This window comes from Amphiura filiformis, chromosome 19, assembly GCF_039555335.1.
Source record: "Amphiura filiformis chromosome 19, Afil_fr2py, whole genome shotgun sequence".
Lineage (NCBI taxonomy): Eukaryota > Metazoa > Echinodermata > Ophiuroidea > Amphilepidida > Amphiuridae > Amphiura > Amphiura filiformis.
In genome coordinates this window covers 38,857,726-38,882,774 of record NC_092646.1, presented here as the reverse complement: position 1 = coordinate 38,882,774, position 25,049 = coordinate 38,857,726, and the positions used below count along the sequence as shown (strand labels likewise).

General features: G+C 36.2%; 2 protein-coding genes across 5 annotated transcripts; both read left to right on the top strand.

Annotated features, from left to right (window-relative positions):
* Positions 1 to 2,251: 2,251 nt before the first annotated feature.
* Positions 2,252 to 7,097, top strand: LOC140141271 (uncharacterized). Its single transcript, XM_072163080.1, has 3 exons — positions 2,252 to 2,437; positions 4,021 to 4,075; positions 5,091 to 7,097. Exons 1-3 carry the CDS (start codon positions 2,266 to 2,268, stop codon positions 5,206 to 5,208), a joined length of 345 nt encoding a protein of 114 aa, XP_072019181.1. The 5' UTR covers positions 2,252 to 2,265; the 3' UTR covers positions 5,209 to 7,097.
* Positions 7,098 to 11,277: 4,180 nt separating this feature from the next.
* Positions 11,278 to 24,502, top strand: LOC140141273 (uncharacterized). Of its 4 annotated transcripts, XM_072163083.1 has the most exons (4): positions 11,278 to 11,544; positions 13,756 to 13,801; positions 15,240 to 15,302; positions 23,417 to 24,502. In XM_072163083.1, exons 1-4 carry the CDS (start codon positions 11,385 to 11,387, stop codon positions 23,454 to 23,456), a joined length of 309 nt encoding a protein of 102 aa, XP_072019184.1. In that variant the 5' UTR covers positions 11,278 to 11,384; the 3' UTR covers positions 23,457 to 24,502. The 4 variants fall into 4 exon arrangements, with proteins under 4 accessions (XP_072019184.1, XP_072019186.1, XP_072019183.1 ...); XM_072163085.1 differs by lacking the exons at positions 11,278 to 11,544; positions 13,756 to 13,801; positions 15,240 to 15,302 and adding exons at positions 19,066 to 19,407; positions 20,685 to 20,732 and having other exon boundaries at positions 23,342 to 24,502; XM_072163082.1 differs by lacking the exons at positions 11,278 to 11,544; positions 13,756 to 13,801; positions 15,240 to 15,302 and adding exons at positions 19,066 to 19,427; positions 20,687 to 20,732 and having other exon boundaries at positions 23,342 to 24,502.
* Positions 24,503 to 25,049: the final 547 nt, after the last annotated feature.

Below are 25,049 nucleotides of genomic sequence, written 5' to 3'. Positions count from 1 at the left end.
AAATTGGATTCGTCTATATAGAGAGTAAGGGGAGAGGGTTTGGTGTAACCCACCGATATATTGATTTTTGCTCTTGAGTCCTATGATATTCTAATTTTGCAAATCGCACACTTAGATTAGTGAAGTCATTTAGATAATGTTGGTACATGTACTTATTATCAATGGATAAATACGCACGTGACCCATGGGCACGACATACCAAGACCAGCAAGTGTGACCAAATCCTCATGCATTGACCACTATACAGAAAGGGATAGGAACTCTGTAGATAATATCATCAAATTTATCTATTAATTGAATAGCAATATTATTAAATATGAGGGGATTCCGAATTTGTAATATATTATAAAACGGAAAAAATATTTATCGACGGAAACGTTTACAATATAATCACAAAATTTTGAGACAAAATAGAAAATTTTGCTGCACAATCTCGCGTTGTTTACCGCCTTTGCATTCAAATGTACAGGAAGACCACCCGCTATGTAGAAGGTCACTTCGAGACTTACTGTCTAAAAGCTGTTACGGCAGCGCGGAGGTGGTTACATGCGTATTTATAAATACGTATTTATAAATATAGTCGAAGTATACTGATGAGCCAGGGTATGGGTAACTTGCCAATACTCTTGGTCGGACGCGGTAAGCCACTGTGTAAATAATAATAACCCATCTGTTGATGAATTAATAATTCCAATAATGATTTATTGAATTATTATCAATTTATTGATAAAGCTATATAACCTCATATGTACTTATTGCCCTTCAACATGGATAAAGCCTTGTAGGTGTAGACTTTAAATTGAAGAGGTTGCTTCATCCATGTTCTAGGGCCAAAAGTGCATATTTACTTTTGGCCGCTGAAAATGGATAAAACCTTGTAGGTGTATACTTTATATTGAATTGTTTGCTTCATGAATGTTCAAGGGCAAAAAGTACATATGAGGTTTTTCCCGCCAAGTGACGTTATTATAAACTCGACGGTCCCTCAAACCACTGTGATCAAAGTAGCTGACCCTTTTTTCCCTACAATATACAAAGGCATCAACACCATCAAAAGGGGGAAATATTATTAAAAAATTGACATCTGTAAGTCTTTATTTTCCACATAATCAATATCAAACAACAAACAAAATATAAAAATACACGAAAGAAAAAAAGAAAAAAGAACAGTAAAATGATATGGAAGAGACGATTAAAAGGCCAAGGATGCCAGAAGTTGTCATCCCCTAAAACAACTATCACAAGCTAGATTTTTTTAATGCCATAGACTTCAACATAAAAAGTCCAAGGTTTGAAATATTTTCTCAAAATATCAAGAGCTAGGAGCTATCTTAAGAACCACTGAACCAATACTAGGCTTGTTTGTACTCATTTTAATACATTTTTCATGCTGATTCCAAATATGGTCATGGAAATTTACATTTCTGAAATTTTTGAATTTTTTAAACAAAATTTGAAACTTGTCGTCTGCAGCAGTCGACCCCCGCGTGGAGTTATAATGTTTACGTTACCTCATTGGCCTATGAATTTAAGCATCAATGAAATGGCCGAACAATATAATATAATTATGGGTTTTATATGGCCACGCGTTTTAAACTGGGTACACCAAAAGAATACATTTTTTAAAGGTCTTGACCCAAGGAACTCAAATGTGATGTTCTTTTCAGCAATATATGAATAATATATCCCGCTGAAGATAGAACATTTTTATGGAAAATATTGCTATTCAACTTCCACTACCTCCCTAACCAACCTTTCTACTGGGAAACTAATATCACTTTTACATTCCCTGTTTAATTTCCTGTCAGGAATTATGGGTGCAGTGTAAAAGGCGTGCATTTTCAAAGAGGAAAAAATTGGAAATCTTGGGAACCGGAAAATCTACGAACTAAAAACACATGGCATTATGCATAACATAGCAAACAAACAACTGCATAATTATAAAAATAAAACATTAATTGCTCTAAAGAAGCATGTATATGAAATTACAACCAAGTCTTATTCATTAAATATGTCTTGAATTGCTTACTAAAAGTTTTAACATTGCCAGCATTTTTTTAATTCAAGAGAAATGTCATTAAAAAGGTCATTCAAAGCACTGTGCTCAAACTGACCCAATTTTTTTCTCTACGATATACAAAGGTGTCAAACCCATCTAACAGTGTGAAAATATTGCTAAAAAACGACATCTGTAAGAGATTAAATGATAATTGCTATTGAATTTTGTGTTATATTTGTTTTTTCTGTAGATTTACATGTGTGTTTATGGGATATCAAGACAACTATTTTTACCGATTAACCAAAACTGGTAAAACATTTTTTTATGGAATAGTCAAAATGAAGACTCAAGTTACAATATTTGTCTTCATCGTTCTTTTCATTTTACATGGACATGCAAATGATGACACAGACGTGCCTGATCAGGACAAATCGAACGGTAAGTAATGTATTTAATACAATTTAAGAAGACTTTTCTGTTTGTGAGCCAATAAATAAACGTGAATAATGTGAAAGATATAGACAATAGAGGTTATCCATGTTCTATAAGCTGCATGTCCTATCAACGACTGCTATACCTTGTTTAGGACATTCTAAAGAAGAACCTGCATGTGCAACCATGACTGTTTCAAAATAGCCCGCCAAAGTCATGCAGGTAACTCCGAGGTCGTGCATTGAATTAGTTTGAATGAGGAATACTACGGGAACCAGTGCCTTTTGTTAGAAGTCACACATGAGTGAAGTGGATAACCTCTATACTGTATGCCATTTTGACATACAGGAGTATGCGTAATCTGCGTATGAAGTGGTCGGGTTAAGGTGCGTCAGAGGGGCCATGACCAAGCGGTATTTGCACACAAATATCGAGACAAATAAAAGCTTAGGGGCTCTAAAGGCTAGTATGCAAAAAAGACTCTTACCGCTATATTATATGGAAGAAAAAAACCCAATATTAAAAAATCTGATGGTATACAGACAAAGCCTGATGAGGGCAAGGGCCGCTGCAGACTTTTTAGTGGTAAAGAATATTCGATGCATCATGTCTTCGTTATTTTTCGTTCTATTTTTAGTAATGTTTAACTTCTAACGAATGTTTGATGAAAATCAATAACATATTTCCACCAGACATAACATACCATCGATTTTACGTCATCAAACATTCGTTAGAAGTTAAATATTACTGAAAATAGATTGGGAAAAGTTTAAATAACGAGAATATGTTGCATCGAATATGCTACATGAAATACGGTATTTGGAGTCTGTATGGCCACGAAGGGACGAAATAGTCAAGTATTTAGTTTCGGGTTAATGTGTTCTGTTTTCGGAAACCAGAGAAGTGCGGAAACTTTACTCTTTTTATTTTGGAAAGTTTTGTTTCAGCCTCCATTATACTTTAACTTTAAGAGAAAATAATACATCTGGATTTATTCATAAAACGTTACAATAAGCTCAACATTTTATGGCAAAACATAATTCATGATAAATGAAGTGTCCAACTCGCCAAGTTCTCGTAAAGAACGTTATGATTTGTAAGGACAAGGTCACCTGCCCAAATCCTAGTATAAATATTTACTAATTGCTGGTAATAGTTACTGCATAAAGACCTAAATTATGTTGGCTACCTCCCTGGCTAGAGTTGGTCCGGTCAACCATTCTACGTTAGTTCGATGCAAACTACTGAAGTATTTACACACTGGAACCATTTTTGGGTATTTTGAGTATTTCACGGTATTTCCCAGTACGTCATTGGGTATTATTAACGGTATCCCACCCGGTTAATTATTCCACAGTCCACACATAAAACAAAATATATAATTCATCATCCATCATCTGTTATTAAAGAAAGTTGGCGTCATCGTTTTTAAAGAAAGTTCTTGTTTGACACCTAATTACTTTCTCTTGTTAGGAAAATGTTAAAACAAAGATGTATGAATTTGAAAAAAAAAAGTTCAAAAAGACGAGCAAAGTATTGTTTATATTAATATTTATATAATATATAATTTCTATTGTTTCTTGCTGCAGATAAGCCAAGTGTAATTGGGTTACACGCTATCATAGCGGGAATTAAAAATGTCTTGTAAGTTAATGATAAGTAATTTTTTTGCCTATTCGGTCTAAAAAGAAGCCCATGTCACCTGTTTTACGTTTAAAAAAGTAGGAGTCTGTCGATTAGCGCTCTCTTCAATAAATTTGTCTGTTTTCTGATTTCTTTTGTGACGGAAAAATTACAACCTATCTAGAGGATTTTCCCCAAAATTATAAACAAAAGGAAAGTAAAAACGAGACTATGTCTGCAAGTTTTGTTTAGAAGAATTGGTCGGGCAATAAGAAGACAAGCAAAGCCTATTGCTGTTCAGCATTTTCAAACTACTACTTAGTAGTTATCTATGTTTCTAAACACATTGTTTCTAAGCAATAAAGCATATGTGACCTGCTACCACGAAATGAGCGTAAAGTCGCAAGTAGTTTTGAGACATCCTGGCTGCTGAGTTGTTGTTCTTTGTTTGCCGCACACCTGCACAAACCAGCAGTATGCGTATAAAACAAAGAACACCAACGCAGTAGGCAGGGCGTCTCGAAACTACCAACTTGCAATTGCGACTTTACGCTCATTTCGTGGTAGCAGGTCACATATTTTCTACAATAACAAAAGTGTAAAAGAAAACGTACAATTTTGCTTAAGTTCTGTATAGAAAGCTTTTAACTTCGAAACTAATTTTGTGACCGATGCTTGAAATATAAAAAAAAGGATAAAGACCTTATTATTCTTACACCCACAATAAGAACAAAAATCACTTACAAGGAACAAAATTATAAACCTCCTTTCTGAATAAAAAAGTATCCTAAAATGACGCTCATTCTGCGAGTGAAGAATACCACAACCAAAATGGTTTATGGAATGATGTGGGGTTGTAGTGGTCAGCGACAACCTGTAAAGTGTGGATCAACGTCTAGGTGTTGTGCCTGTGTGTAGCGCACTATGTTTTTTGAAGAGTGTGTTTTTCACTCTCTATACTGTGTTTATATATTATATAAATTCAAGTTTACAAGCTTGATAATTGATTTGTTGTTTACCTTTTTATTCCATGCAGAAACTTTGGCACTCACACTGACGATTCCAAGCAGGATGACCACGACGACGATGACGACCACGATGAAGACGACGACGATGACGACGATGATGATGATGATCATGATGCAAATACCTAAAATTATTTTGTTTAATATGGGCAATCATTAAATACACGTGGTTATGACTGGACTGTTAGAAGCTCTATAGAACACAATTGATGAGCACATATCTACAATCCAGCAAAAAAATAGTTGGCACACTTGCACTAAACAATGGAAATGCGTGCCCTATCAAAATTGGAGAGGCAAGTGAAACATGCATGCAATATATGTGAAGTACAGATTCCCCCCTATATCCCACCCTTCCCCACTCCCCATCTTTCAATGTTGGAGGGTCTCACGGACCTGTTGACAACATGGCTTGATCAGACATTGAATTGGGGGAGCGGGGGAAGAGATGTACCAAAATACAGTCAAAGTGTGCCAATCTTTTTTTACTGGATTGTAGCTCTAATATCTAGATCTAGCGATATAAAGTAAAGCTGATGTTGAAAAGATTATATTAAAGTATATTAAAAGGGCATTTCGTGATCCACAACCTCACCCCCTCCCACTTTTCTCAAAAAAGTTGAGATTTTTATACCACTCGAAACCTCTGGCTACATAATGTTTATGTAGAAAAAATTCTTGCAGATTAATTAGTTCAGCAAAAATATATATCGTCAAATTTTAATTACGTTCTGGTGTACCAAAACGAAATTGCAACACTGGCCTGTGGAGCAGTAATAATCATGCATAACTAGTAAACGCCAAAATAATTGGAATCAACTGATATTTTGGGAAAGTTTGTTTCGTGAATATCTGAAAAATGTCATAAAAGGAGGATGATAGGATCAACAAATACTCCATTTATCAATGAATTAAAAATACTTTAATGAAATAAGTAGATAAAGTACCGTATATAGAAGGAGGGTTACTTTGGTATGCAGAAGTAACATTATTTGGCATTTGACTTTTTACACGTGGTCCAACAACACTATATATTATAATCAGAAATTAATTCTTTGGAAACTATTTTGTTTGAAAGGAAACCAAAGGTAACTGGCAAATTGATCTGCAAAAAAAAAACTGTCAAAGTTACCATGGTTACCCCCTTTTACGGTACCATTATGTCAATTAATATTTATATAACATATTAAAGGAGCAGCCTTGTAGTTAGGCAAATATTACTTCCTCTTAAAGCCATATTTTAACATTTTCAAACAAAATACGCGTAGATAAGTATTTCTTTGCCATGAAATGCTAGCTTTTACTGTCAAATATATCCACTTTTAATTTTGAGCCTAACAATTAAGGCAAAGCAAAGAAAAATTGGAATTTACTACCAGTGCCGATGTCGCCAATACGTATCACTCCTTCGGTCGTGTTATGGTACGATCACCGTCCCACACGCCATGTACGTACTGTGTTATGAACATCGCGTATGCGTTCGACTAATATTTCCATTGTAATAATAAAACGACGGTTAGTGCGTTTTATTCAAAATCTCGGATTTTGACAAAACTACACCACCTAGGGTCTTGATTTTTGCGGGGTATGTTGGTTTAATAAAGTACAATATAATCGAGTAAAAAACAGAATTTTGAAAAATATTGCATTTTATTCAATCAAAAACATAATTACATAGAAAAGCATTCAATAGATTGCACACTAAAAATGTAAAATCTACTGCACAGTTTCCACGAGTATCAATGATAGCCCCCCAAAAGTCATGAAAATACTATATTCCATTGGATCCTTATAAGGGCAAAAGCAAGCAGCCACGGAGGCCTAGAGGCAAATAAAAAATGGCGTAACATAAAAGCAATGCATAAATTGAAGCACTTCCAAAATATAAAAAGTTATTGCACATGCCAAAATATGATCAAAAGAAGCTAATACCTGTTGTAATACAGAGTGTTGTGCTTAATAGCTAGCCTAACTTGCTCAGTAAAATACCTTTTACCAGTCTATAATACCGAATTTATTAATTCGTTTTGAACAATTCATTGATGTTAGCACTGGTAGTAGCCATTACTGCCAGTAGACAGGAAGTCTACAAATTTTGGGATTTTCAGATTTTTTTTCTAAGTTTGTGAGAGCATAACAAGACTTCCCGTCGATGGATTTTTATTTTCGTCGGTATATATTTTTTTAATCAGGTTTTTCATAACATATGAAAAACTGCTGTATAATAAATTAGTTAGGTAAGTTTTGAGTAACCTTGATGAAAATTATCAAAAAAAAGCCTATTCTTTTGTGTGTGTATGGTCCATCACCTGTCACATGGTAGTCTTGTAACATGTCTAATGGCGCTGCCCATGCCCATTCAATGAATTGTTTAAAGGTACACGTATTTTTTGGTCGAAAAATCGATTTTCATTATCAAGATCAATATATTAATGACAAATAATACTTTGATGTTTTGCAAAAGTTCCTTTTACAAATACTATACTTTGCAAACTTGCTTAATTTATTGTTGTTAATGAGTTATGTACGTTTTACAAAAGTGTTGTTGTTTCAGCCCTCTTTACAACATAACTCAAGAACCACAGGACCTACAAAAGTATATCTGTGATATTTGAATTCTTCTACATGCTCGCTAATAAATGAGCAATGCAGTTTTTGCCAAAGCTCATTACCATTCGCAAGATGCTGTGAACTACCAAATCGCAACAGTTGGAAATAGTTAATAACCTTAATTCGAATTAATTAATTCGATAGTGGAAAAGGTTATTAATTTCTTTGATTGAGCTGGGCAAAAAAATCCATTATGTATTGGAGCATTATTAAAAGAAAGTAAAGTTAGCTTGATCTTTAATTCTTAGGACAATGAAATTACCTGGCTTACCACTGTTACGAACCGAGTACGGAAAATGGGTATTGAGATCAACTGGATCGGTGCCATTAAAAAAGTACAATTGCATTATATTAGTGGGCGGCATGGTAATAAAACTAGTAAAAATCACAACTGCATTGGATTTGTGACACATCTGACACGTAATATGAACAGAAAAATCAATACAAACTATTTTGTGATCGATTCACAACAAAATGTTTATAATATGTGCATTTGTGAGATACGATTTATATTATGTATGATCAAATTAAAGTTACCGTCTGATCAAAGAAGATGTATCGTATCATATAGGCAGTGGATGCCGGCGGCGGTGCTACTATATACAATAGAATAGAGAGCTTGCGATTTCAACGCCGTGATCGTACGCCCACGCCACGGATCTATTCAAAACCACTCTCCTGTATCGAAGCGAGGTCGCGTATTTAGCCAGTTTTGAAGATTTTGCACGTACAAAATTAACGTGGAGTGTGGAGACTCCGTTGAAAATCATTATCAATTTGTCCATTAAAATATATTCATGAGAGTCAAGGATAATGAACTTACGAAGGAAAGTCTAATTATTAATATGGTCCTTTTTGTTTTTAAGAAACCATTATAATAAAGCAACATTGAGGTGTGAAAATTTGACTTCATTCATACACGCGGTTCATACGTACAGATTGTTCATTGAAATGCGTGTGAGATTGGCCGTATAGAAAAATAGATTGCGATTTGCCTTTTTGATACAAACGCACACCTATTACGCATGGTTTGACATTTTTTTACGGCGTCACGACGGTCATGCAACGCCCCTAATATTCACCACGAAAAAGTCTCATTTTGAAAGTAGAGTCAAGATATTATGGGTTCAGTTGTCCTTTAGTGGTCGGTGGCCATTAAATTTCAAGCGCTTCGCCCACTAGTGACCAGATCAGATGTTAGTTAGTCTTGGTTCCAGTCGCATTGTTCTCCTTCGTGACGAATGAGCACAATCCAGCTTGGAACTGAGACTAGATAGTTGACATCATGGGCTACACAAAAATGACCGATAGCAATTGAACCGGAGTAGCTTTTGGCGGGAAAAGGTCATCGAACTTTACACAGAGTCAAATTTCAAACTTGCCCAAATTGTGTTCAAAACCATTCCAATGTATTCCGCTAGTCATAAGAATTAAGGAAGTGTATAATACTGAATAGTTGACTTATCTAAGACGTATCGTTCTTGAGTTACTAATGAAAAAGCCAAAAGTCAGGTTTTTTGGCTCTATGGGGGTGGGGAGGGGCTCAAAGACATGAAAGTGCTCATGGTCAATATGCCACAATGGTACATGACCTATTTAGTTATGTTACCTACATGGCATCCACTATAATACCAGAGTAGATGTTAAGAAGTTCCTTCTCTGTTAGTATTTACTGTGGAATGCATCTGTCCAGCATCTCTTTAGCCCGGGTTTCAAATTAGTTATTTCGAAGAACTCCTGTAATGTTTATATTTTGACAAACACACTTGTATAATAAAATATTATACCGGATTAAGCAAACTTAATAACTTTTTTAATTTAATGGTTTTTGATGTGCTCTGGTGCCTCTGCAGAGACCAAAATGTGACTTTTAAAGTTTTTCGCTTTCGTCAGAGATAAGTTAAAATATACTTTTTTAATTTGTATAAAATATATTGACATTTTCCCCTATCTTGAAAATTAATTAATTTGACCTCATGATACAGATATTTTCAGCACATCAAGAGCTGCATATGTGCAAATTTCGATACTTTTCCTGAAAATGCACAATACTTTCACCATTTTTTTTTTTTAATTATATTCTAATATATTTTTCATGTTTTTACAACGGCTTAGATTATTTCTAGATAATTGGCGCTTTCAAATGCTTATTTCTTACTTGATATTCCACAAGATATTACTTATAAAAGCAAATATGTCTGTTATTTCAAGAAAACAACCACTCACCCCACCCCCACTATAATACCAGAGTAGATGTTAAGAAGTTCCTTCTCTGTTAGTATTTACTGTGGAATGCATCTGTCCAGCATCTCTTTAGCCCGGGTTTCAAATTAGTTATTTCGAAGAACTCCTGTAATGTTTATATTTTGACAAACACACTTGTATAATAAAATATTATACCGGATTAAGCAAACTTAATAACTTTTTTAATTTAATGGTTTTGATGTGCTCTGGTGCCTCTGCAGAGACCAAAATGTGACTTTTAAAGTTTTTCGCTTTCGTCAGAGATAAGTTAAAATATACTTTTTTAATTTGTATAAAATATATTGACATTTTCCCCTATCTTGAAAATTAATTAATTTGACCTCATGATACAGATATTTTCAGCACATCAAGAGCTGCATATGTGCAAATTTCGATACTTTTCCTGAAAATGCACAATACTTTCACCATTTTTTTTTTCAAATTATATTCTAATATATTTTTCATGTTTTTACAACGGCTTAGATTATTTCTAGATAATTGGCGCTTTCAAATGCTTATTTCTTACTTGATATTCCACAAGATATTACTTATAAAAGCAAATATGTCTGTTATTTCAAGAAAACAACCACTCACCCCACCCCCACAAAGATTAAAGGGTCCGTACATCACCTACATTCATATTTCTGCTCTTCTACATAAAACCCACCATCAAACAAATACACACAAGGACACTCCAACAGATTTCACACCCAAAACATAGTAACGGTAACAAAGCGTACAAAATAATACAATATAAAACAGAAACAAAAGGATTAACAATATTTCTGTGCTTCGATCACGCACAGCCCAGCAACAAAACACCATATAACTAAGTTCACACCCAAAACATAGTAAAATGGTAATAAATGAAATCAAATCAAACAAGGTAAAACAAAAAATGGATTAACAAGGATTATAATTTACGTCAATTAAACAGATGTCCTCAGAATTTGTATCAATTGTTTCAGGATTTTCTAATTGCATCATTGAGCTATTCCATTTAAAATCCACACCACCTCTGTGGAAGATTTAGCTAAAGTCTGCCATAGAGGGAGTATAAATTTTTTATAAAATACACAATTGGGTTACTTCCATTTGAAAAACTTACTCCAGGTGTGGAAGATATAGGTAAAACCATAATACAGGGGGAGTATGGTTTCAAAATGATTAACTCTGACGAATTACAGTTGAAAAACATACTCCCCCTGTGGAAGATATTTCCAAAATCTTCCACAGGGGTAGTGTGGATTTTAACTGGAATAGCCCATTGCATCAGGTGTTTTTGTATTTTACTGATGGTACTGGTCGATGAAAACTATTATATTTATCAATATCTATCGCGCAACACCAACGAGGTATGAAATAAAAACCAGTTGATAATTTCAATCCGGTACAGAGCGGACGCATAAGTACTTTAGCAACAGGATACAATCATCTCGACAGGACTTACAATGGCGTTGAAAAAAGTTGCTGTATTTTTCGTGATAACAGTTCTTATCACGCAGTTCTACTCAAATAAGGCTGATAGTGAGGAAAAAGAAGATGACCATGGACAAGGACATGAACAAGGACAAGGACAGGGACAAGGACAGGGACAAGGACTGGGACATGGTAAGAGTTAAAATAATGTAAACTTCCCCTAATGATTCTTTTGGAATCTACCCGTAAAGATTCGCTTAATAGCACACATGGCACCTTTGCCTTTGGGTAAATTTCACGTACAAATAACATATCGTAGCCACACGGAAAACTAGACTTGTAACATATTGCTTGATAACATAAATACACTTTTGGAATTATTTTGCATAGTTTTGTGTTTGACGACGTCAACATGTAGTCAATCTTGGCCCCTGCAAATATCGAGCTCCCTCCTCTGAAAATTCCAACAAGAATTATTAAGGGTCTGTGCCCTTGTTTGATGGTGGCATTTTTACGGAATGGCACTTTTAGTTTGTGCCTAAAATTCCAGTTATGTCATGGGAGCCCATCTGCGCCATTACGTGAATCTCTGTAACGGTAATCTGTCAGGAACGTTTTGGGGTATGGTATAAATCGAATTCGTATTTTTATATTTTATATTTTTATATATAAAGTACAATAGCCCAAACAGACTAACATGTCAATGATCAGAATGATAATGGGGAAACGCTTTAACACAAAATCTGTTAACATAAAATTCCTGATAAAACAAAATGTTTTCAAGTCCTTAGTACATGTATATAAACTGGCTTCAAAAAGAAACCATCCAAAGCTCTTCGTAGTAGCCTATATCATACTGATTCAAAATTGTCAGGTCCTCATAGCAAAGTTTGTGGTTCATCATCAGCCATTATCGGTCCACTGCTGGACGAAAGCCTCAGCATGTCTCCGCCAGGTAGCTCTATCTCTTGCCTTGTTGAACCAATTTACTGTTCCCCAGTACTGATCTATCTCGTCTCTCCATCTCTTGCACTGTCTTCCCCGGTTTCTGTTTCCCACCATCGGTCTCCATACAGTAATTGCTGTAGTCCATCTGTTGTCTGTTCTTCTGCTGATATGCCCTGCCCAATTCCATTTCCTGTGTTTGGCTGTTTCTAAGATGTCTTGAGTCTTTGTTTGATCTCTAACCCATTTGTTTGTCTTTCTGTCTTTGTAGGTGATCCCTAACATGTTCCGTTCCATGTTGTGCTGTGCCGCTTGTAGCTTCTTTTCCATTTTTGCAGTAAGCGTCCATGTCTCAGCCCCATATGTAATAGTTGGAATTATACATTTGGTTGAAACTGGCCTAAAGAATTATACATTGGTTGAAACTGGCCTAAAAAAGAAACTTATAATTTTTCACAAGGTCATATCTTAAAATCCTTTCCATAAAAATGAACAAAAATTGCACACAGGATTACTTCAATACTCTACTCTAAACACTGGTCTGTAACCAAACAGTTGTCCAATTGACACAACAGCAAAATGCACTGACATGGAAGACCTGATACCACAAACTTTGCTATGAGGACCTGACAATTTTGAATCAGTATGATATAGGCTACTACGAAGAGCTTTGGATGGTTTACTGCTTCTAACTCCCTATCCCAGAAAATATAGAACTATTTGTTTTGATTAAAAATATTATCCTGTTTTGGCAAATGAAATATAACTAATTTTAATCCTTAGTTAGTTCTAACTGGCAATAAAAGTCAAATTCTAGTTTTGGCACAAGTCTAAGCATTCAAAATTTGGAGTATAGGTTATGACTTTGCTCGTAAATTTAGTTTTAGTTTTATTGGTTAAATTTGATACTCGGTTATAACAGATATTGGAAAATGGATTTTCCAAAAATTAGAATGCAAGACTTTATATTAGTCACAGCATACGAAAAGATTTTGACTCTTATTTCCAAAAAGTGGACAAAATGTTAAAATTTGACATTTATTGCCAGTTAGAACTAACTAAAGAATTGGGATCTAGCTATGTTTTAATTGGCAAGACAAGATAATATTTTTAATCCCCCAAAATTAGTTCTGTATTTTTCTGGAATCGGGATTAAAGTTGCTCGACAATAAACGAAAGGAAAACAATAGGGGATAAAAATGAAAATATATCTGGATGTTGTGGTATCCAGGGAAACTATCAACTCAGCCTTACCACAAATTGACATCACCTGGCTGATTCACGAACTAGTGAAAAGGTGTGCATGCACTGGAGGAACTGAGTCACTTCTTCAGTGATGTTGCCATTAACAACATAATATTGAAGACAATCCAAAAGCCGCTATAGAATTAAACTTAATTGTAACATATTACCGATATGAATATATTTCCTAGCAATTATATAATTGTTTTTTTACAGGCGTAGGAGGTACCGGTGTGTCCAATATTGGTAATGATGATACTATGTAAGTAAGAAGAATATAATGTAAGTTTTCAAAAGACAAATTAATCAAATGTTCCCATATTAATTTTCTATCATCGCATTCCACGCCATATTGGGCAAAAATGGATAGCGGATGATTGTAAAATCACGGTATTTGTTGTGGGACCTGAGAGCACATCAGACACCCCAAATTGCATATTTTTGAATACGAAGAATGTCCTTCTGATATACATTTTTTGAAATTGGCATGTTATGACATACTGCAGTTACTGTCCGTTTTCCTATACACAATACACAGTGCTCTTTCCCATTGACGCGTGACCTTTACAAATAGCCCTACGTTAACAGTATAGGGATATGACTAGTTAACGTCGCTGTGTGAAAAATAACCGGCCAATATTAAAAGTACTCTTCTAAAGTTCTAGAAAATATAGTTTTTAACATGTCCTAAATTTTTAGCTAATTTAGATGTTTAAAAATATTCGTACTTTGGTGTTTTAGTTAATGTTATAGGCAATAGTACATTGCCTAGTTAACGTCGCTGTGTGAAAAATAACCGGCCAATATTAAAAGTACTCTTCTAAAATTCTAGACAGTATAGTTTTGTAACATGTCCTAAATTTTTAGCTAATTTAGGTGTTTGGAGAGGGTCGTACTTTTGTGTTTTAGGAAGGACATGTAAACGACAGATAACACCAAAAATATGAAGAAATTATTTCCAAACCGTGTTAAGTCAAAAATCATTATGTTGCTCATTTTCAAGAATGCTGGTTTACAAAAAGCACGCCATTGTCTGATTTCGTGAACAAAGCCACACATAACATTGTTTCCTTTCGTTTCCTTTATAATCGGTTACCCAACTGAAGCTATGAATACCAGCTTTATTGCGATATCGCACATGAAAACAGTCACTTGTGCACAACCAGAGAAGATCCGATTTAATCAGTTGAGCTGTTTCAATGAGTGTTATCTTGGTTTAATAGCTTTTAATGGGGTTAAGTCCTGCAAAGGTCGAGATGAATTCTACTGTAGACATGACTGCATCATGAGTAGTATTGAGCAGATCACATTTATCTTTCTGGTGCACCAGTTGTGTCCTAACGGGCCGCATAGCAGTGGAGATGTAGGATTTCATGACTCTCGACACTCTTTTGCTGAGGACTACTATGTGCAGCAACTCTATTGTCTGACACACCAGATTTTATACCAGGATTACCAATTTTTTTTTTGAAAAATGCAAGGGTTATCGATGGATCCTTTCGATGTTTATGCACAAGGAACTAAAGTCGTTTTCACACGGTCGGACATTAGTAGGTTATTACCGGTAATAGGTGACTTACAACCGGTAATAGTGACTTGTTACCGGTAATAAGTGACTCACGACTTTAATACTGTTTTACAAACGCGATCATGAATTTATTGAATATTAGGGATTGATATTATTTTCTTTATCTCTCCAGCAATTATTCTTACAACAACGGTAAGGGTAATGACAACAAGGATGATGACCATGATGATGACCATGATGATGACCACAAGGATGGCGATCACAATGAATGAAGCTAACGATGAATACTACTGTGGAATGCCGCCTGTTTATTAAAAACTCTTTAGCACGGCCTTCGATTTAATCTGTGGATCTCCAATAATGTTTATATTTGATAAAAACACTTGTATAAGAAAATAGTATAACGGATTAAACAAACCTAATTAATACTGAAACAACACTATAATACTAATGGGATATGAATACCGTAAAACCCCATCTACAAGCATATATAGTGTTTTTGATGAAAGTTCAAGTAATACGATACATGCGTAAATATGCCAATACAATAGATTGATCTTACAATAATACGTGTTTGTATGTGCTTGGATCTAAAATTTATTTGCTCAAATTCCATAATGGCGTCTGGATTAATTTAGCTTTTATCAGAAGCACTCTATATGCTTGTAGACGGGGTTTTACGGTATTGCACGTAAGTGGTGCGCAATATTTAATCACATTGGCTACTGAAAGCATCAGTAGGGCCAGCTACAAGTTAATTACGTCTAAAAGAATGGTTGTGCATTCATGAGATGCTAATTTCTATTGTGTTGATTTCTGTTGTGACCACAGAGGAGTAAGATAAAACAGAGCGCGTACCACCAGTCAAAGTCCCCGTGTATTGTATGGTGTAAGTTCTCGCATATTCATGAGGGCCGATTGTTCGCTCGTGCCGTGTCTAACAATCACGCCAGCGCTGCGTGCCTTCGCGTATACGCGATAGAGCGTTGCGTACTTTCGCGATTACGCGATAGACAATGAAGATACGCGGTAATTGCGTAGCAGTCTCGCCTGTCGCATTTCACGGAACAATCGGCCCTCATTATCGGATGAGGCGGAGACTTTGACTGGTGGTATGCGCTCTGTTTTATCTTACTCCTCTGTGGTTGTGACGTACACGCAACTATTCAATTCTCTCTCACTTCAATGCACAAAGTGAATAGAAATGATGGCCATTGAGGTCGCGTCACTGTAGTCATGATAAATACGTATTTGTATTGTTCTAAAAAAACAGCGCCCTAGGTAAAATACAGTCATATTCGCTGGTGAAGTGATGTAATAATCGGATTAACTACCGTAGCAAAAGGGTAAAACAATTGAATGAATATACCGCACTTCAATAGTACGTTCACGCTGTTGAACCATATCATGCTGATCACTCGCACTTGTGAGATTAGTATCTTTGAAAAGAACGGTATTGTATTCAATCTATGATTGCAAACATGCACAGGTGATAAGTGCAACCTGCTTGTAGTGAAGCGCGATATTAAAAATGTTTTACCCTATTGCTATGGAAGTTAATTCGGTTATTACATAATTTCGCCAGCGAATAGGCTAATTTAAGTTAGTAAATGTAAACCTGTATTTCAGATAGGGTATCTGTAGCTAAGTAGGGCTTACAACAAGAATTCAGATTTCTAGTAAAAATGGTGTCGTAACGTTTAAACCTTCCACATCGCCTGCAAAACCTTCAACGAGTGGATGAAACCATAACTAATCCATGGATTAATATTGTTTTGTTTTTGTCTAATATAATTATGCATCCAGTGACATTTTTCTGACATAATATAACAAAAGAGTTATTGTACCCACACTGTTAAAATATTATTTCATTCGATACGCCTATACGCTGTCGAAGTTATGTAATAATCGGATTAATTACCATAGCAATATGTGAAAACAATTTTTGAATATACCGCGCTGCACTGATACCTTCACGCGGTACCTCTTCATTGAACCATATCATGCTGATTACTCGCACCTGTAAGATTACTATCTTTGATAAGACCGGTATTGTATTCAATCTATGATTGCAGACATACACAGGTGATGAGTGCAACCTGCTTATAGTGCAGCGCGATATAGTCAATGAGAGGTATGTAGGCCTACAGTATGTGACAGAATTGTTAACAGATGTATGAATCACACTCTTACTATGTATGCATCAGTGGCTTCCTAAGAATGTAATTATAACATATTACAAAAAACGTTACGAAAAGAACTGATTTTTCTTTGGCTATTGTCTGCGAGTTACAAAATGTAAATCAACGACACTAATCACAAACATTTGTGTTCTGTGGGGGAGTGCACCCATACACCCTACATCCCACAAACACATTGCATTAATTACACCAACTTCAACAAAAGCATCCGCAACCAACAGCCACGCCCTTCAACCCGACTGTATAATGTTATAAACGAAACATAGAAGGGGAAAAATGAAACAAAGGATTATAATAATCTTAACCATAGATAAACACACTAGTTCCCGTCTACATCTGACCAGAAAAGATGACTCCCAACGGTCCATGTTTGGTTATCAGTGCGTAAAATATGACGTATTCACTATCTAATGCCTTCTTCGGAGAAGAGGAATTGCAGAAAATGACGAACGCTGCCATCACTGTATGAGTGAAGACCGAATTAAAAAGACTAGTTTACGTCTGAAGTCAGGGCAAAGGCGCGACGTGATTGGTTGCTGACCTGTGCAGTACGGCATTTTTGGTCTGGTCAGGTGGTGGCCGCATTGCATTCTCTAAATTCAGTAAATGGGATTATTTTGCCTATGTTGATAAATAATATAAATACAAGCTAAAACCGTTGGGGTTCGATAATGAACCCCACAAAAGTAACCGACTACATTGGAAAAAGCCATACGGCCGGGCGGTTTCACAAGTTGCCGGCTCGATCATGTCATCCGCCGCCTGGGTCTGGTTGACAGAGCGTCATTGTTGTGGCTTTTGATGTGCTGAACATGGATGTGTGAAATTGGGCCAAGACAACTTCTTTCCAAGATGGTGGGAAAGGGTCATCATAATTTATAAAGGGGTGAAATTCAAAATTATTATAAAGTCCCATCAAAGTATTCCCCCGGTTATAATGAAGGGTTCAAACAAGTATAGTTTGACAAACCTGTAACGTAAGGGCTTATTTTTGACTCCAGACCTTGGCCTATTTTTGCCAGAATTGATTGTGCCAAAATATTAATTGAAACAATTTCAGAGCATTGTTTCAGATTTGGCCCCTGCAGAGCCCAAAATGTAACCAGGAAAGTGTCATTATGCATATTTTAACTTTTAACTGCTTATAACGCAAGAACTGGTACGTCAGTGACAAGTCAACCCATACTTTTTTGAACTTATATACTATGATGACCGTTCCCCCATCTTGAAAGTTAATTAATTTGGCCCTCGCATACACACTATGTTCAGCACATCAAAAGCAACATCTGTACAAATTTTGATGCTTTTAACCGGATATTATTTTTTTTGCAAGAAACCACCCATACACCCCTTCCCTTTTCTGCGCCTAAAAGACGACTCTCAAACTTATGCATTATTGAGATGCATAAATTGCACATCTCAGCGCTCAGCAAAACGAGGACGGTCCCGGTGGCAGCAACCCCACCGCCACAATCCCCACCCCTCACCCCTCAGCCCAGCAACAAAACACCATACAGAGTTCACACTAAAAACATAGTAACAGTCACAGATGAAATAAAATAGAACAAGATAAAACTATAAAAAAAAAAGATTATAATTAACGTCAATCAACAGTTGTCCTCAGAATTAATATCAGTGGTTTAATATCAATTGGTATCATTGTATCTTGAAATGTTCTTTTGTTGATTGCAATGGTTCCTTGTTTCCATTTTTCCTGCTGGTATATTTTGTTTTTGCTCTGTATGCGCCACGAGCGTTTATTGCGGATCTGCGCGCTTTACAAGTGTACATATTATTATTATTGTGTCAGGTGTGGTTTATATTTATCCGATCGATGGTACTGATCGATAAAAACTATCATATTTATCAATATCTATTAATCAGATAGTATACGAACGAGGAATAAAATAAAACAACAGTTGATCATTTCAATTCGGTACACAGTGGACGTATAACATTTTAGCACTTAAAGTAGCAGGATACAATCGTTTCGACAGGACTTACAATGGCGTTGAAAAAAGTTGCTGTATTTTTCGTGATAACAGTTCTTATTATGCAGTTCTACTCAAATAAGGCTGATAGTGAGGAAAAACAAGGTGACAACGGACAAGCACAGGGGCAAGAACAAGGACAGGGACAGGGACAGGGACAGGGACAAGGTAAGACTTAAGATAATGAAAAACTTCCACTAATTCTGTTGGAGACTACCCATAAAGATTCGCCTAATGGTGCACATGGCACCTTTCGCCTTTGTTTAAATTTGACGTACAAATAACCAGGCAATGGTGGCATACGGTGTTGGCTCTATTTGCCCCGTTAACAGGAAAAAAGTGCACAAAATGTATTTCCCAGTGCAATGTATACACTCAGAATGCTAGTCTGTCGATGGCTATTGTTATACGAGACCCACTCAGTCACTTAATTAGGCAATGGAAACGGACTAATTCGGTGTTGAGATGAGCAAAAAGTTTAGTTACACCTCTTCACTTCATAATTAATATTCTCGTTGAAATGAAAAGCAACGATTTTCATTTCTTCGGTAAATGTATAAAAAACTATAATGATTGGTACTGTATATTTTTTCAAACCGTGGTGTTAAACTTAGGTGTGAAATTTAGGCTTCTAGTGTAACATTGTCGATTTTCATAGGCTTCAACTTGCCCCATGAGCTTTTTTTTTTTTTTTTTTGGGGGTCAACTCTGTAAAGCACATAATTAACTTCAAATGAAGTGAACACATCAGGCGGCTCCATTTGAATTTGAAACACCTTCTGAGAAAGATTCAACCTGACTCTCTTCTACAGAGGGATGGTGAGTTTCAAATAGAGTTGGTTAATGTGCTAATTCCATATGAAATTCATACTCCCTCTGAGGAAGATATTTCCACAATCTCCCACAGGGGAAGTGTGGATTTTAAGTGGAATAGCCAAAATTTGACATCACCGGGCTGGACCGAAGTAGTGTGAAGGTGTACATGCACTCGAAATACGGATGAATACCTCCCTCATTGATATTACCATGAACAACAGAGTCTGAAACATTACGTTTTACTACCTAAAGAAAATTGATCAAAAATTGAATTCCCTCCTGGGGTTAGTATCTGCCAATGAATTGACCAGATCAACAGGCTGTCATTATAGCTAGAGGCATTATATGACACACATGGGTCATTGTGTTACATTAAAATGACCTTGTGTGGTATTTAGTTCCCAGGAAGTGAGTTTTGCCTGAGGCAATTTGTGGTTAAATAGTAATCCCTCACTATAAGAGTTATTACTATCGATTTGGTCGAAAAAGGAGGTGAGAGGAGGAGGAGACATGGTCAATTCTGTTCAGGCAGTGAAACCTAATGAAAACAGTTATTGTAACATATTGCTGATATGAATAAATGTTCTAGCTATTATTTTATTGTTTTACAGGGGTCGGAAAACCAGTCGTGTACAGCATTGGTAATGATAATAATATGTAAGTGAAGATAGGTGCATGTATTTTCAAAAGAAAAATTAATAAAAATAATTTAAAGTTCCCGTACTTCATTTTCTATCATCGCATTTCACATATTTTCGTCACAAATCGATATCGAATGGTTGAATAAAGAATTACAAACATAGAGCTTGTAGTTAGTTTGTTTCTCAAGGTATATTCAGTGATTAAGCCAAAAGCTGTGTATTAAAGGATGTGTATTAAAGTACGAATCACATGGTTTTATTTAAAACAAACTCATATTGACCATAAAACTAATAAAAACACCCGGCTCTCAACACGCGATATTCAAAATTCCCGCGCCGAAATTTTCTAGTGCAATGACGTCATGGTTATTTGTGCTCAATTGTTGTCAGCCTTCATTGTATTACTGGGACGTCATTGCACTTGACAATATCAGCGCCCGGGAATTGTGAATATCGCGTGTTGAGAGACGGCTGTATTAATTCGTTTTTATTGTCAATATGATTTGTTTCAAATAAAACCACGTGATTCGGACTTGATAATCAATTTTCTAAATATAAGGCATAATGTTGTGATTGCCGGAGTGTTCTTTTAACAGAAAGAAGACAAAATGAGACATTTTAAATGAATCTGTAATGTTTATACTTAAGTAGAAAAACTATACGGATTTGAATGGAGCCTTAACGTTGTCAATACTGCTGTTTTTACCTAATTTTGCACAGCCAAAATACCCAATGACAATTTCATGACTTATTCTTAGGTAATTTATAAACAGTTTCTTTGCACCTTCACTGGGATCACTGAATAGTACTTTAAGCTAATAAAAATTGATTGACTCGGCTTCTCGGATTCATACAAAATTACAAATCCAAAGGGACTACAATCTTTTATGGCATTTAAAATATTCAGTTATTTCAATTCAATTTAGTTTTTACTATAAACACTACGTATGATCTAAACAAAGTATTTCGTTTATTTTGGCACGCGTTTTTGTTAGAAATCCGAATGAAATCATCATTCTTGGCATGCTTAAAAATTTCAACAAAAAAGGCGAAATATTGTTTCTCATGCAGAGTTTTTTGTCTTTGCTATAGGTTCCATGCGTACAAACAATACATTTCTGTGGTTCATGGGACCATACACATATTTTGAATTGTTTGGAAGTGTAATTAGACAAATGCGCGAGAAGCGCGTGACAATTATTTTGTGATTTTAATGCTAAAATGGGGCAAAATTAGGACAATTATTGTGGCCTAAAACCGGGCCAAAGGAAGGTGAACATTTTAACTTATCAACTTAATTATCTTTGCTTTAAATGTTGGCCCCATTAGATCGCGCCCTGTGGTAAATCCAACCCGGTCCCCGTACGATCATGTGGGGCAATTTTTAGGGTTATAAAGGACCGTTCACAAACACTTGTAAGGGGGCCTGATGCAAAATGGGGGGCCCTGAAAATTTTTGACCCTCCTAAAGGGGGGGCTGAAAACAATGACCACAAATTTTCCTGGAAAAATTGAGTTTATATGCTTTTCTATGGGGTTGACCCATAATTTTCATGTCAAAAAGGGGGGCCCTGACATTTTCGAGGTCTGTAAAGGGGGGGGGGGGCGAACAATTTTCGCGATAACATTTTTTTGCATCATGCCCCCCCTTACAAGTGTTTGTGAACGGTCCCTAATCTCAGAATACTGAGACAACAGATTCAGCGTACCAGATTTAACTAAAATTTCGAACTAGTCGATACAAACACTTCAAGCACTCATACTGACCTCTGCTAGGTAAAAGCATTGATTAATACACTGCCCTTTGCTTGTTTTTATAGCACTGATTACCAGACTTTTTTTTCAAATGGAAAAGGTGACACCAAATCGCTTTTGAAAAACGCGATGTATCGTTTCGATGTTATGAAGCAGTTATTTAAGAAATAAAGGGTGCAGCATTATCCTTTACACGCAAATAATGTGTCCGAGGCAGTAAAAACGTAAATAATGGGTGAGGCGCAGCCGAACCCACTATTTTAACGTTTTTACTGCCGAGGACACATTATTTGCGTGTAAAGGATAATGTTGCACCTTTATTTCTATTCTATTACCACAAAATAGTGCGATTTAAAGTGAAAATATCACATTTTTTGCCCAAATATTTCAAGTTGTTTACCTCAAGGTGGAGCGCCTGCGTGTAACCAAAGCGTAAGTGATAGCGAGTATTGCAGACCGCGTAACCAAGCGTAAAGCTTTGCGTAGAATGCGTAACAACGCTAAATATACTGCATCGCGCTTTGCTGTGCGCTGTGATGCGAGAAGAACATAAAGTTCGTTGCCCTGGCCACTTTATTTAAGAAATAAAGGGTAATGCATTCTCCTTTACACGCAAATAATGTGTCCGAGGAAGTAAAAACATAAATAATGGGTGAGGCGCAGCCGAACCCATTATTTAAACAGTTTTACTGCCGACTGCCGATCACAGTGCGCGATTTTGAATAATGGGTCGTGGGGTTAATAGAATGATAATTAATGGTCTTTCACGTGACGCGTTTCAACAAATCACAGTGCGCGATTACGAATAATGGGTCGTGGAGGTAATATAATAAATATTAGGGATTGTTATTATTTTCTTTATCTCTCCAGCAATTACAATAACAACGGTAAGGGTAATGACCACAAGGAGGATGACCACAAGGATGATGGCCATGATGACGACCACAAGGATGACGACCACAAGGATGGCGATCACAATGAATGAAGCTAACGATGAATACTACTGTGGAATGCCGCCTGTTTATTAAAAACTCTTTAGCCCTGGCATCAATTTATTCCGTGGAACTCCCTAATATATTCGATAAACACACTAGTATAAGAAAATAGTATAACGGATTAAACAAACTCTTAAAACAACATTATACTAAAGGGATGTGAACAACTGTAATTGTTGTGCAGTAGAATAAGGTGTTGCATGAGTAAATGGGTGTGCAATAATTATGATCCCTGAAGGAGGGTGAAATTAGGAGCAATAACTTTCGACCAGGCCAAAAGGTGGGGGGGGGGGGCGCCATTTAGGCAGGCCGAAAGGGGGGAGGGCAAGCCATTTTTGACACATATCTGCGGGACACCTTTTAAATAATACGCTCGAAAAATTCTTGGAAATTGTACCCCGGGCCTATTACTATTGCAAATGCCCTAAAGCGCATTGAGATATCTTCCCTTAGTAATTAATATCTTCCCTTAGTAGTATTAGACGAGACAATTTTGCGTTTCAGCTAGACAAAAATCGAACACCAATGTTTTTGATTGCTAGTGACTCTAAACACCCTCCCGAACAACATATCCAAAAAAGGACACATGGGAAAAATGGAAATTTGCATATATTAAAAATGGCTACTAATGCAGGGCTCAAATTTCAAAATGGGACGAATATGGATAAAAAAACAAACCATATTGTATTCCTCTCACTATCAAAAAAGTATAGTTTGACCTATCTCCGATGTACAGATCTTGAGTTATGGGCATAAAGGTCAAATGTCAAATGTTGGTCTCGCCATTGTCTAGGGGTAAAAATTGAAAAACCCTGCGATTTTGATCAAAGTTTTGTTGTTCAGGAGGGTATTTAGAGCCACTAGCAAGCAAAAACATTGGTGTTCTAATCAATTGTGCACCCATTGTTTTACTTTTACTTGTCCATTATTGCTGCAAACGTATTGGTGACTTATAAAACCTAATTGTTATTCCACAGTACAGAAGTTTGTCAATAAATCGCGTCGTGATATCGATCTAGACGTCAGCAACACTCTATTTGAAACTGTGTAGACTCTCATTCATCTGGGTATGTTGAAATTAAGATTTAATTTAAATCCGCTCAATCTGATATATCTATTTTGACGGACGAAACCTGAAACCTTCTGTCTTCAGCTGGGTTGTGATGCATCGCATCGCGTGCATCGATGGTTTGAGCGAGGTGTGAAACGAGCGACCTGGGTAAGGACTGAGCAACTGTCCCTCAAGTTGAGGCCTCAACCGCGGTGGAGGTGAAGACAAATTGTGTTGGTAAATTGCTGGCTCGTACGGCCCTTTTGAGCGTTCGAAACGAAATTGATTGCAGCAGAATGATGACGTACATTATATGAACAGAAGTCTCCTCCGCAGCCAGTTTGTTTACGCGTAACCAAAGTGGTTGTGTAGGACACCACTATAATATTCACGAGAAGTACATACACATGATCTCTCGGAGAGCTCTTTTGATGTTCATTGATGTATGTAATGCGCTACCTTCATCACGTGAAATTGGGCAAGGACAACAAAAGGTTAGTTCCCGGGCCATGAAAATTATTTGCATAATAAA